Source organism: Setaria italica, chromosome I, assembly GCF_000263155.2.
Source record: "Setaria italica strain Yugu1 chromosome I, Setaria_italica_v2.0, whole genome shotgun sequence".
NCBI classification, from domain to species: Eukaryota; Viridiplantae; Streptophyta; class Magnoliopsida; order Poales; family Poaceae; genus Setaria; species Setaria italica.
The window spans coordinates 28,027,607-28,040,086 of NC_028450.1; the positions used below are offsets into that span (position 1 = coordinate 28,027,607).

At 51.8% G+C, this 12,480-nt stretch overlaps 2 protein-coding genes across 2 annotated transcripts; one reads left to right on the forward strand and one right to left on the reverse strand.

Moving 5' to 3' along the window:
* The first annotated feature begins 672 nt into the window (after window positions 1–672).
* On the forward strand, window positions 673–4,027 carry LOC101784773 (putative cyclin-dependent kinase F-2). The gene is made up of 3 exons (XM_022828486.1): window positions 673–1,051; window positions 1,253–1,295; window positions 3,070–4,027. Exons 1-3 carry the CDS (start codon window positions 673–675, stop codon window positions 4,025–4,027), a joined length of 1,380 nt encoding a protein of 459 aa, XP_022684221.1.
* A 4,274-nt stretch (window positions 4,028–8,301) lies between these two features.
* Window positions 8,302–12,252, reverse strand: LOC101783147. Its single transcript, XM_004952676.4, has 9 exons — window positions 12,053–12,252; window positions 10,225–10,865; window positions 10,036–10,134; window positions 9,737–9,832; window positions 9,481–9,642; window positions 9,322–9,387; window positions 9,173–9,238; window positions 9,014–9,082; window positions 8,302–8,925 (listed from the first exon to the last, which is right to left on the reverse strand). Exons 2-9 carry the CDS (start codon window positions 10,843–10,845, stop codon window positions 8,560–8,562), a joined length of 1,545 nt encoding a protein of 514 aa, XP_004952733.1. The 5' UTR covers window positions 10,846–10,865; window positions 12,053–12,252; the 3' UTR covers window positions 8,302–8,559.
* Window positions 12,253–12,480: the final 228 nt, after the last annotated feature.

Consider the following 12,480-nt stretch of genomic DNA (forward strand, 5'->3'; position numbering starts at 1 on the left):
CGCCGTAGTCGTACTTCGGGTCGGCCGCGGCGCCGCGGAGCGCGAGGAGCTCGGCCACCGCCGTCATGGCCGCGGCGAAGGCGAGGCCGCTGCCCGCGTCGAGGAGCGCGGCGATCACAAGCTCGTCCCGCGCGCGCCCGGCCGGAGCGTCGGCGATGTGCATCGGCAATGCGAGGAGCGCCACCGCCCCGCGGAGCAGCCCACGGGCGTGGTCGCAACGGCCCCCCGCCTCGAGCGCCCGCTCCCGGACTCGCACCGTCCATGGCGCGCGGCGCAGCCATCTCTCTACTTCTCTAGTCTCGGTGGGTGTTCGACCGACGGGCTGGTGGTTGTTTCTGTTAGGCGTCGTGTCGCAGCGGCGTGCTCTGAAATAGCCAGCCTGGCGGCAGCCGTACGTAACGAACTATTCACCTCGCACCGGAGGGTGAAACTGAAATGACTCGTGGTTGAAATGAAATGATGGGGTCACTTTGTTAGTCAGTGGAGATTAGACGGTAAACTCTTGCTGCTCGTCGGACGAGACGCTGTAAAATCCACCGCCCACCGTTCCCTATATAACCCCCGTCCCCGTCGCCGTCCCTCTTCTGCACAAACACCACCACCGCCACAAGAGCAAACAGCCCACCACCTTGGACCTCTGCCCCTCTTCTCCGGTTCCCGTCGCCCGCTCTCATGGCGCCGGCGAAGTTCGTTGTCCCCGCCGTAGGGACGCTCCCGGCGTACCGCGTCGACGGGCAGCTCTTGGGCGACCCGATCCCCGCGAGGACGGGCGTGTCCAATCAGTTCGATCCCATCAGTGGTTTGGTCGAGGAGGAGGTGGTGGTTGCGGCGCCGGTCTCTCCGCGTGGTCGGCCGGTCGTGGTTCCGGCGCTGGCTGCCGCTCCCGGCGGTGTGGTGGTCGCGGAAGCCCCGAGGTGGAGGTGGAGGAGCGGCGACCTGTGGTTCAACGTCGTCATCCTGGCATTCATATTGGTGGTGTTCTGCGCCCTGCTGGCGGCCTACATCCTGCTGGATCACCCGGGCGTGGACGGCCTCGTCGACGCGGCCCACGGTTAGTTACCTCGTGATCGCGGAGAATCTCGCCGGGGTGGCCGCTGCGTACGCCTACACCGCCCTCTGCTTCATGTTCCCGGAGCTAGACCTGGTTTTTTAGCGGCGCGGAGTCAGCAGCCTGTAGGGCTCTGTTTGCTTTGGCTGTTAGTTGATCGGTCGTTTGCCTGTATTCTTGACTGTTCATGGGGATCTTGCGTAGTACTAGGTTTTTCTGCTGATTCAATGATTGATTCTTCGTTGATGTAATCATGCCTTTACTGTTGATCTATGTGAGTTGTTCGGTTCCAACCGGATTACTAGTTTCATCAGGTGCAATTGTGGAAACGATGCAGGAATTAACGTTGTTGTTTTTTCCTCGTGTTAACTGGATGCAGTTCTAAGCATGATGCACGAGTTGCAATATTTCGTTTCTCATTGCTTGAAATGGGCGTCTAGTCCAGAATTAGACTTTTTAATTGATGTTTCCTGGCTGTGGTGCACATGGGAGTTAGATCACCAGAACACTGTTATCTTTCACCTGCGTGGATGAGTCCCAGAAATGTGACCACCAACTCAGCTAATTGCTGATAATGCAATCAACTGCAGAACTAGTTTCTTTCCTAGTGAGATGATGACTAGAATTAGGCTCCCAGCCAATGGAATATAATGTTCCAATGCACCTGACGCAAGTGCCCTTGGGTTTTGAAGTCGATTTGCAGTTTAATACTGCCTTTGCCGATCCCAAACCGGATGAGAAAATGTGGAGGGAAAGGGAACTGCAAGTAGCTCTGCAATTTTGTTAAACAACTGAAGTGCATGACATTGCCCTGAATTTTGTTTGTGTTCTTGTCAGTCAGTACGTATATGATGTGCATGCCACATTGGAAGCGAAAGCTCTTTCAGACAAAGTTGCAGTCCAAGTGCAGCAAATGGTTTCGCATGAGGGATCAAGCACTGAAAATGTCTTTCCTGTAAAATTGAGTCTGTAAAATGCTAGCGAGTCTGTACCTTTTGCCAGTTAGTAATCATAGGAGTGCCTCTATGAGGTTCAGAGAACTCCTGAAAATATTGCAAATTTGAAACCACCATTTTCAAAGTGATCAGTACTGTTGTTAACAGAGATCAGTTTGGTCACTGTACCAATTTTAAATCTTTTGTATGTTCATAAGGCAGATCAATTTTAAACAGAATTCAGATGCAAATTATGTTTTTGCCTGAGCCGGTGACGTTGGCGTAAGAAATCTGGAACAAGGCGTCCTGTAAACTAGCAAAGAGAGAAGTGACGCAGAGAAACTGGGAATGTGGGCACTCATCTCTGCGTTAAACTGAACTTTCTCCCCTTGTGGCTTCACTCCTAGAGTTTCAGTCTTCAGTTTCTAGTGGAGTAAGAAATTTCAGGAGCAAATTCCTGCCAGTATCTGCTGTAGGATCAGGTCAACTTCAAATTTTGTAGTAATGTATCTGCTGCAGAAGCACATTGTCTAATCGGTCCCCATAATATTCAGAGACTATATTACAGTTCAGAATTTCAGACATTGCAAAGAAATTTCAAACAATGATCACTGAGGCCGAGAGGAAGAGCGACCTGCAAACTGAATGTTAAAGCTTCCCGAATCTGCAAACTGAACCTTCTAATTCGATTCGGCCATGTGCCCGCTCCTGGTTTCGCAGATCAAGGCATCAAGCGCGCCGAGAGATATGCGTCACGGGCACGCCATCATCCGATGCGAAGCTTTCCTAGTTAGGCTCGAACATCAGCGGATCGCATCCGGCGGTTGCAACGATGTTTGTCAACTCCAGTCGGATTCAGTCCTATCGTAAATACTCGACTTGCCTCGTCCGCTCGACCTGCTCACGTCGCCTCTCCCTCCACAGCCTAGGACGAGCAATCCATCCGCCGCCTCGCCTTCTTCCGCTCGCAATGGCCGCCTGCGTAGAGCCCGCCGTCGCCGTCCGCAACCACGCCGCCGCGGGGCCGGCCGGCCTCAAGAGGAGGCGCATCGCTGTCGGCAGCGCGGAGCAATACGAGGACATCAGCCGCCTCGGCGAGGGGGCCTTCGGCGCGGTCGTCAAGGCTCGCCACCGCGCCACGGGCCGGATCGTCGCCATCAAGCGCGTCGGCAAGGCCCACGGCGGGCACGCCGCGCTGCTGCGCGAGGCGCGCTTCCTCGAGGAGACGAGCGGCGGCGGCGCCAACCCGTTCGTCGTCGGCTTCCACGGCGTCGTCCGCCGCCCGGATGCCTTTGACCTCAGCCTCGTCATGGAGTGCGTGGGCCCAAGCCTCCACAACCTCCTCCGCCAGCGCCCCCGCGGGAGCCCGCCGCTGCCCGAGTCCATGGTGCGCGCCGCCATGTGGCAGCTGCTCACGGGCGCCAAGAAGATGCACGGCGGCCACATCGTGCACCGCGACATCAAGCCCGCCAACATCCTCGTCGGCGACGATCACCGCATCGTCAAGCTCTGCGACTTTGGCCTCGCCATGTCCACGGACGAGCGGCCTCCGTACAAGCCGGCCGGCACGCTGTGGTACATGGCGCCGGAGATGCTGCTGGAGAAGCCCGACTACGACGAGCGCGTCGACATCTGGTCCCTCGGCTGCGTCATGGCAGAGCTCATCAACAACGGGAGTCCTTTGTTCCAAGGCTTCTACGGTGAAGGACAGCTCTGCGCCATCTTCGACGTGCTGGGCACGCCTGATGACAGTACATGGCCGTGGTTCTCATCCACGGCGTTCGCCACCGTGGTGATGCCGGAGCTGGACATGCAGCGGGAAAACAACCTACGCGAGCTGATTCCCGAGTCGAAGCTGTCCAAGGAAGGATTCGATGTCCTCAGCGGCCTCCTCACGTGCAACCCGGAGAAGAGGCTCACGGCAGCCGCGGCGCTCAAACACCCATGGTTCGACAAGATCGACGTGCTGGAGCTGCCAAAGAAAGAAGAGTTTGCATCGCCGATGTCCTTGCAGACCAAGAGACGGAGGATGCATGCTGTGTAACGTAAACTCCTTTTTGTCTTTGTAATTTGTATGCAGTTCTTCGAAGCAGAGCATGTAAATCTGTAATTTTGTATATGCTATGTAAATGTTGGTGCAATGTAAAATTAGTTTCTTCTTGAATCTTGAGAGCAGAGTTGACGGCCCTTGCAATGTTGATGTAAATTGCACTGTATATTCAAATTTAATCCCTTTCTATGTGCTATTGAATGATTTTGATTGATCGTTTCATAAGCATCTCACGGTCTCACCTGGTCCTGGTACACCGTAACCGAAGCGATTGGTACATGGCTAAATAGAAAACGGTAATGCAAAGACACAGCCGTCCGGACGAGGAAGAAAAATCGGACGCTACGACATATGTTGCGATAGTTAAGCATCGATATTGCAACTATTGTTTTTCCATATTTCACAGTGAATGATGCATGAAACATAGTGTTCATGTTGCGACGGGAATTTTCTATTCCAGGAACAAATGTCATATTTTTTTTTATATTGCAACTATATATTTTTGATGTTGCAGATGTTGTATTTTGATGTTGCAACGGAGCGTTCGATGAAAAATTTCCCATCGGACATTCGGGCGCTAGAAAGGGTGCATCATGGGACAATAGGACGTCGTTCGAGCGCTAGAAAGGGTGCATCATGGGACAAAAGGACGTCCTGGTCCGGGCGCTAGAACTAGCAGCGCCGGAAAATGTATATGGGTTTAACATGCACGGACATAGATACTTCATTTAAATAATAAACATAATCATTATCTTATATTAGTAATCGAATACTCCTTTTGGAGTCTCCACGTTAATTCTCACGAGACATCTTGGAAAAATAGCTCTTCCATTATAAAAATATTCTAAAATAACCTCCAAATCTATAGACAAGTACATATATATTACTATTATGTTAGAATATTTAACAAATGAGAGAAAATAATAAGGTAAGAAAATTTGTATTATTAGCTTGGGTCCTAAGTTTTCCATGAGCCTTTAATACTTATTTACTCAAACTTCCCTCCCAGGCGGAATGACGAGTTGATACTTGAGACTCAAAGAATCCAACCTTTGATTAGAGGAATTATTAATCCGGAACATCGGCCTTTAATATGTAAATTATGGGATTGTGGATAAATATTAAATATAGTAAGATGGGAAAAATATAATAAGGATCCACCATAAATAGCTTCAACCCCCAATGTGGAAATTTAGGATTGGAATGGATCGACATGAACACAAAAATCAATTAGTTAATGGTAGAAAAAAATGTTTTATTTGTGATTGATTATTTATCTGGCTTGCCTAATACCTACTTCATTCTAAAAAAAACATGTCACTATAAGATTTAAATTTTGTCCACAAAACTTGTCATCCTAACTTTGGACGGTTTGTGGATCCCCGACATTAATTACATTCCTCTCCGATTCCAACTGGAATTCCTCATCTATCAATTCCGTAATCGATCGAGCGGCACGCACGGCCATTTAACAAAATATTTTCTGTAAATTGCCTTGTCAAACAAAAAGTGCCTTTTAGTTAGGATTTAAAATTTTTTAGTCCCATTTGGATCCCTTCATTTTGAAGGAATTGAAATCTACTTAATAGGGTAGGCTAATTTATCTTGGAATGTGGCATTCCACAACTTTCCAAAGTTTAGATATAAGCATATCTTAAATTCATAGGATGGGAGATGGAAATTGATTCTATAGATTATGATTATTAGAATGGAATTCAATTCTTATAGCACGCTCTTCAACTCGCTTCCATGTAGCAGAAGTGTAGCACATAAGTATTTCTCCCATATGGCCAACAATAATATACAAATATATTCCACGTACCAGTAAATTATATTAACTTAATTAATTTATGTCTGAATTATGATTAAATTCCAGGATCCAAACGAGACCTCAGCGACATTAGGGGAGTCCGGGTGCCAGGAAAAAGCGGTGATCTGGGAGCTGAAAACGGAGAGGTTGACATGGTGCCAGGCCAAACAATGAGAAGAAACGACCGCGGAGGTAGAATACAATCTTCTGATCGCTGGACGAAGATCAGCCGTCTAAACATGTAGACTGAAAAAGAAAGTAAGAAATCATGAACTCGTCGCCGTACACCATATATACCAAATCCCGTATAAACATCGGATAATCAAGGACCTCAAACTACTTCTACTTCTTCCAACATCCCAACAATGACATCCGGCTCATCGAACGTTGCACGCCACAGGTCCACTACAGGTTTACACAGCACGCAGACAGAGACCACGATGAACCAGAACATTATCCTCGCGGGCACCACCGTCGACACCATCGCTATTTCGAGGCAGAGCCCGGCGAGCAAGGCCGCGGGAGTGCAGAAGGCGCGGCGCCGCTGGAGCCTGTCTTGCCTCGCAGCGCGGAGGTAGCCGGCGGCACGCTCCCTGTACGGCGCCGGCGCGGCGCCCCAGTACGCGTCCGCCAGCTTTCCCCTCAAGAAGGCGACCTTCTCGTCGTACTCCGGCCACGAGCGCATGCCGAGGCTCCGCAGCGAGGCGTGCCACTTCTCGACCGCGCCGGCCTTGGTTCTGAGCTCGCAGAAGTGGAAGAAGCGCGTCTTCTTGACGTAGCGGTCGCGGCGGAGGGACCACACGCCGAGGCAGTTAATGATGAGCAGGGTCGCGCCGGGGCGGGAACCGAACAGCCCTCGCTTGCCGATCTTGAAGGCGAGCCGCTTCGGCCACGTGGAAGCCGTGATCGGCCGTGCCTTGCGTTCCTGTTCCTGCTGCTCCGTCTTGTCCATGGATGGGAAGTCGATGGATCTCTTGCTCTTTTTCGGCCGGCTTCACCACCACCGGACATATATATGATGTGTATAATGGAGGTTTCCAGTACGGACTATGTATCGGTGCACCGACACGTTTACAACTTTACATGCTTTGGCCGAGACCGGTTCCGTTTTTTCCTTCCCGATGAAGCTTCTCTACACGTCAACCATGCCCATCGTACGTGCTCCACTCCGCCGCGGTCTCGGCGCTCTACATGGTGTCGCAGCAGCTACACCACTACAGCCAGCTCGGCGTCTGGAAGGAGGCCAGCCACGCCGCCGTAGTCCCGGTCGGCGGCCTAGCCTACCAAGTCACCGGGCCGGCGAGGCTCGCCGCCGACCCGCTCCACGTACGCGCTCGTCTACGCCGTGCTGCTGCTGGCCTCGTGCGCGCTTCTGTCCCAGGCTTGGGTGATCGCCTCGGAGTCCTCGGCGAGGGACGTCGCCAAGCGGCTCACCGACCAGCGCCTGGTGTTGCCTGGAAGGCGTGACGGTGCCACTTACCAGCTGGGCTGCTCGAATCGGACGCGACCCAGGCCCAGCTGTCAGATGCGCGGCGCACTGGCGCCGCCGCGCGGCTGGCGGCGGCTCCGGACCCGAGCAAAAACCCTAGCGCCGCCTCCTATATAACCACGCTTGCCGCAGCGCCGGGCACGCCGGACGCAGAGCAGAGCCCAGCACAGCCGCCGCCCGGAAGCAGAGCACGCCGTCGCCACTCTCCCCGGTGGTTCCCTCGGAACACAGAGCAATGCCGCGCGCTCCCGTCGCCACTCTGCTCTCGCTCAGGTGCCCACCGCCGGTCTCCGATCCCACCGGAGTACCCTGTTCGTTTCTGCTTCTCTTCTTTTGCTGATGCTCTGCTTTTCATGGGTTCGTTGTGTGTCGCAGCCGGAGGGGCTACGCCGCGGCGGCGGCCGGAGCGGAGGTGCACCAGCGCGCGGCGCCGGCGGCGGCAATGGCGGCGAGGGTGTCGGCCTCGGCGGGTGGCAGTAGCACGGCGTCGTCATCCAGGGAGGTCTTCTGGATGAGGGACCCCCAGACGGGGTGCTGGGCCCCCGAGGACCGCTTCGCCGACGTCGACGCGGCCGAGCTCCGCGCGCGCCTCCTCGCCAGGAAGGACTAGGGAGGAGAAGACCTGGTGTCCTAGTCCATTGGGTATTTCGGTTGATGAACCATTTAGACTAGGCCTACTTAGAAATTAAACTTGAAGACGACCAATAACCTCCATTTGCTAGAATTCTGTTCTTCCAATTCGAATTCGAGTTTGGCCGCGCGATTCTCGAAACCAAATGACAATAATCGGAACAGTGAATTGTCAGTCAATTGAAATGCATTGGCTGGCCGGCCAATGAAATCAGCACTCTGTTATGGGAAATGCACTTAAATTGCTCTTCCTATGATATCTGGAATTCTAATTTATTATGTATCCAAGATTTGTGTTGTTAATTGTTATCCTTCATGATTCATGAAAGAAAGGACATGTTGAACAAAGTTAAGTTGCCTTTTTGTGATGCACCGCAGAAACAAGTCACAGTCGAAACAGAGCTGCGTCGACCGATCAAGATAATCCAAATTAGGGACGGATTAATCATACGTTCTTGTGATGATGAGAAGAAGAAGAAAGATATAGCACATGTAAGCTTGGTTCAGGCTCCAGGCTACAAGTCGCAAGAAAGAACCAGTAGAACACGGCACGAACTGTCAGGCATCTAAGCTTAGGATGGCTTGATTGTTAGCCGCTTAGGCCCTGGACTTCATCTCCCTCGCACTGCCAAACGCATTCAGCCCGCGCAGCATCTCCTTCGCATCATGATTCTCACCGCCGGCGCCATCTTCTTCGTCCGTGGCACCACTGTTTACCGGCCGGACAGCCTCCGAGGATGTCCCCTTCTGGTCAGATATCGCTGACGCCAGCGCGATCGGCATGAGGCACAGGCCCTTGCTCTGCAGGTACTGCATCGCCGTCGTCATGTTGTTCTCCATCAGCTGCATCACCTCCTGCTCGAAAGACGCACCGTCCCGGAGCTCGGACTGCCCGAGCAGGCTGCTCCTGCCCGCCTGCTGCCTGCCTGATCTCGGGGACAGAAGGAGACCACCGGAGGAGCTCTGCATTCGCAGTACACGTCACAACAAGAAATGGTATAACAAGCGCTATGTACTTTGAAAGTCTGAATTCAGGCTCTGCGTGATTTACCTCAGTCTGAGACTCTGTCAAGAGCGGGACGACGGCTTCCGTTGCGCCCAGCCTACTCATGCTAAGAACCTTCAACCACAGCAATGAGATCAGCCAACAAGTTATGGTAACCCAGACAGCAGGCAACAGGGAGATGGCGGTAGTGAGCAGACTGCAGACCTTGACTTGCAGCTGGAGAAATTTGACGTAGTCGATGATTTCGTCGAGCATGGATGCCTTGTCAGTCTGCACGGAAGAAATACAGGTTCAGAAATAGTTGCACAGAGAAGTGTTGTTTGGAAACAAGGATTAGTTTAGCAATCGAGTACCCTGTTGGAGTTTGGGACGAGCTCCTGTAAATTCTTCATCCTGTCAGAGATCTTCTCCCTTCGGAGCTGCAACGAACATAACCACAATACGTTCAAACCTCATGATCATAATGAACCTATCAAATTCAGACAGTAGAAAAAAATCATGAATAAGCACACCCTCTCTGCAATGCTGTGTGGATCAGTGGCCTGGCCTCGGCGAGCTCTGACGCGTGGCTTGGGAGCTCCATTCGCAGCAATCCCACTGCCATTCGGCACTTCTGATCGAGCCATGAACGGCGGCGCATTCAATCCATTCTTTCCACTGCTGACTTCATTGGACTGCAACAAGGAGCATGATTCATCTGATCAGTTAAATAAACTTTGGCTACAAAAAGTACAAGTAGCAAAAAACAGGGACCAGGAAGACAGAAACCTGTTTAGGATTATGCGCTACTCCTGTAGCATTAAACGATGAAAGCTGCCCAGAAACCAGCGAGGAGAGGTTCAGGTGATGCAGACTGCTGAATTCCTGAAACGTCGCAATCAGGTTAGGTAAACAAATGCGTCATGGTACACTCTCAGTCTGTGCCAACACCATCAGCTTACTGTGCATCTTTATTTTGATGCCTCTAGATGGTACTATTAATTAATAGTCTAATACATTATTCTTCTCTTACAAATGAAACATGTCCGAGAAAAAAAAACAAAAGAAAGCAGGCATATCACTCTGACCTTTTGACTGATCTGCAGATCCTCAAAGTTTGTATTCACTTGCTGCCCAGGACCCGGAGCGAAAGAGAGCATCTTTCCAGTGTTGAACTCAACATCATTCTGCAAGCATACAAAACCAAATACCATAACATATAAGGACATGCTGCAATTAAGCCGAAAATTTCAAGGTTTATGTTTCTGGCCACCTACATGTAGCTGCAGTGGTACAGAGGGCATGTTGCCTAGCTGTGGATAGTTCTTCCCATCTGCAGCGCAGGCCTCACGCAGAAGATCATCATTGCAAACCGCACCGAAGCCGAAGCTCTTCGATGTTTCTTCCCCAACCAACGAAGGAATCTGCATGAAAGTTGACGGCCACGCAGCAGATGGCACAGACTGCTCTCCCAGGAGGAACTGCGGCAGGCCGGACTGCTCGCTACCGCTGCTGTCATTGGAGCTGCACACCACAGGAGCGCTGTCGGCAAGTGATATGGCAGAGGGCGTGCTCAGGACCGAGCCCAGCGTGCTGGCCATGAGAGCACCGTCCATTTCAAAGTTCAGGCCCTGCGTCACGTCGTCCTGCAACTGCGCTTGCAAGAACTGCTCGTGCAGCTCCACAGACGACAAGATCTCTTTCGCGTTGCCGTTCAAGAACACAGGCTTGGACCTGTTCTGGAGGTGAAACTCTGTGTCTTCATCTGGTGCAGCTGCCAAGTATGTCCCTGCTGAGTCAGCAAGAGAGGAAGCGCTGCCTGACCAGGATGTGCCAGTGAACACCATGTCCTGAGGCCACGCCGGCGCTGGAACGAAGGGGTCCACGAAGCCACCCATCTTGCTCGCTCGTGTGATGCCTGAAAAAGGTATGATCGTGGAACAGAGTTGGACGGTTCAGAAATTCAGAAGGATGCAGTGGTGGCCCTTGTCAGTGACTAGAGGAAAGGAGAAGGGCAGTCATGCAGGTAGCAGCTGCTTCAAGATCTCTAAATGGATAAAGCAGGGTTGACAACATATGTTTGAAGCCTGAGATCCAGAACATGAAACAATAAAAAAACTTAATTGTTTGTAATAAATTGCTACAATATGTATGGCCTAATATGGTCAACCAGGCCGTTGGAACTAAAGAAAGTTGAAAACTCTCCCCTTTTTTCCCCTTAGTTATCTGACAACTGCATTTAGAAACGTATGGTCTCCCTCCCCTCCCTGAGAAGAATCTCCAAGATTCCCCCTTATTAACCGTTAACTCAAACGGTTTGCATCTGAACAAATTGCTGTATAAAGAAACAGATAAATTCACAAGGAGTCACAAGGAGACCTGATGCCTCTAGTTCCATTTTTTTTCTGCCGTTCGGCCCAAGTTTTAGTATATTCAGAACAAAATATCGGGATGAGCAGGAATATAGAAAGCCATCACTCGGGGAGCACGTCCTCCGTTTCACCAAAGCCGCCTATTACTTTAATTAAAGACATTGTGATTAAGATCTATATCGGCACTACTATTACGAAGAACAGTAATGAAGCCTACCATACCAAAGAATGACATTTGCACTAGAGGAAATCGAATTAGTAATCCTACCAAGAAACATCCGCGCAAGAGGAAACGAAAAGGAATCACTCGCTCTATCAGTCGCAAAGAGAAACAGAGTCGATACAAACAAAAAAAAAAACAGAGTTTGAGAAGGCAAAAGGTAAAACTTTCGCCGTCCTTTCGGAAAAAGAAGAAAGAGTAGAGAAGGCACCCCCAACATCCGCGCGCGTGCACTCAAGCCAAACACATCTGCGCATCGCCTGCCGACGAAACACGTAAGAACAGCACACGCGCACTGAAACCACTCGATCCACACCAAACCGGAAACGGAAAGTGGGGCGCAATTCTGCAAGAAACCATTCGCCGCCGCCGCCTGCGGTGCGTGGAGGATGGCCTCAGTCGTCGCCCGACCCGACGGAACCGGCGACCGGGGGGAGACAGAGAGAGGGCGAGCGCGAGATCGAAGGGCGTGGAGCCGGGGGGAGGAGATGGAGATGGAGGAGGTGAGCTCACCAGTTGACGGAGTCGGAGGGCGTAACCGCTTCAGCTCCCGCTCCTCCTCCGCTTTCGCCTGGACCTTTTTGAGCCTGGACGACCTGGAGAAGAGGAGGAGGCGCCGTTTGTTTCTTGCGTGTGTGCCTGCGGTGCGGCCTCCTCCGCCTCGCCTCGCCTGCGCGTTTGTTTGTGCGTCAGTGGGTGCCTCCGCTGCGCGTGACAAGTGTGGGCAGCACAGGCGGGCAGCGGGCAGGTGGTTATATACTCGCTCGCCCCGGCCACGCAAGCCTACTCCGTCAGCCGTCACTTGTGCAATTTCTTTTCCCCAAGCGAAGTATTTGCGCCAGCGATACGGGAGTTCTACAATCATTGGCCCACGGCCATTGATGGTAGAGATGAGTTATGTACGAGTAGTTACGGTTCGATATCAGTTTCTTAACCTATTC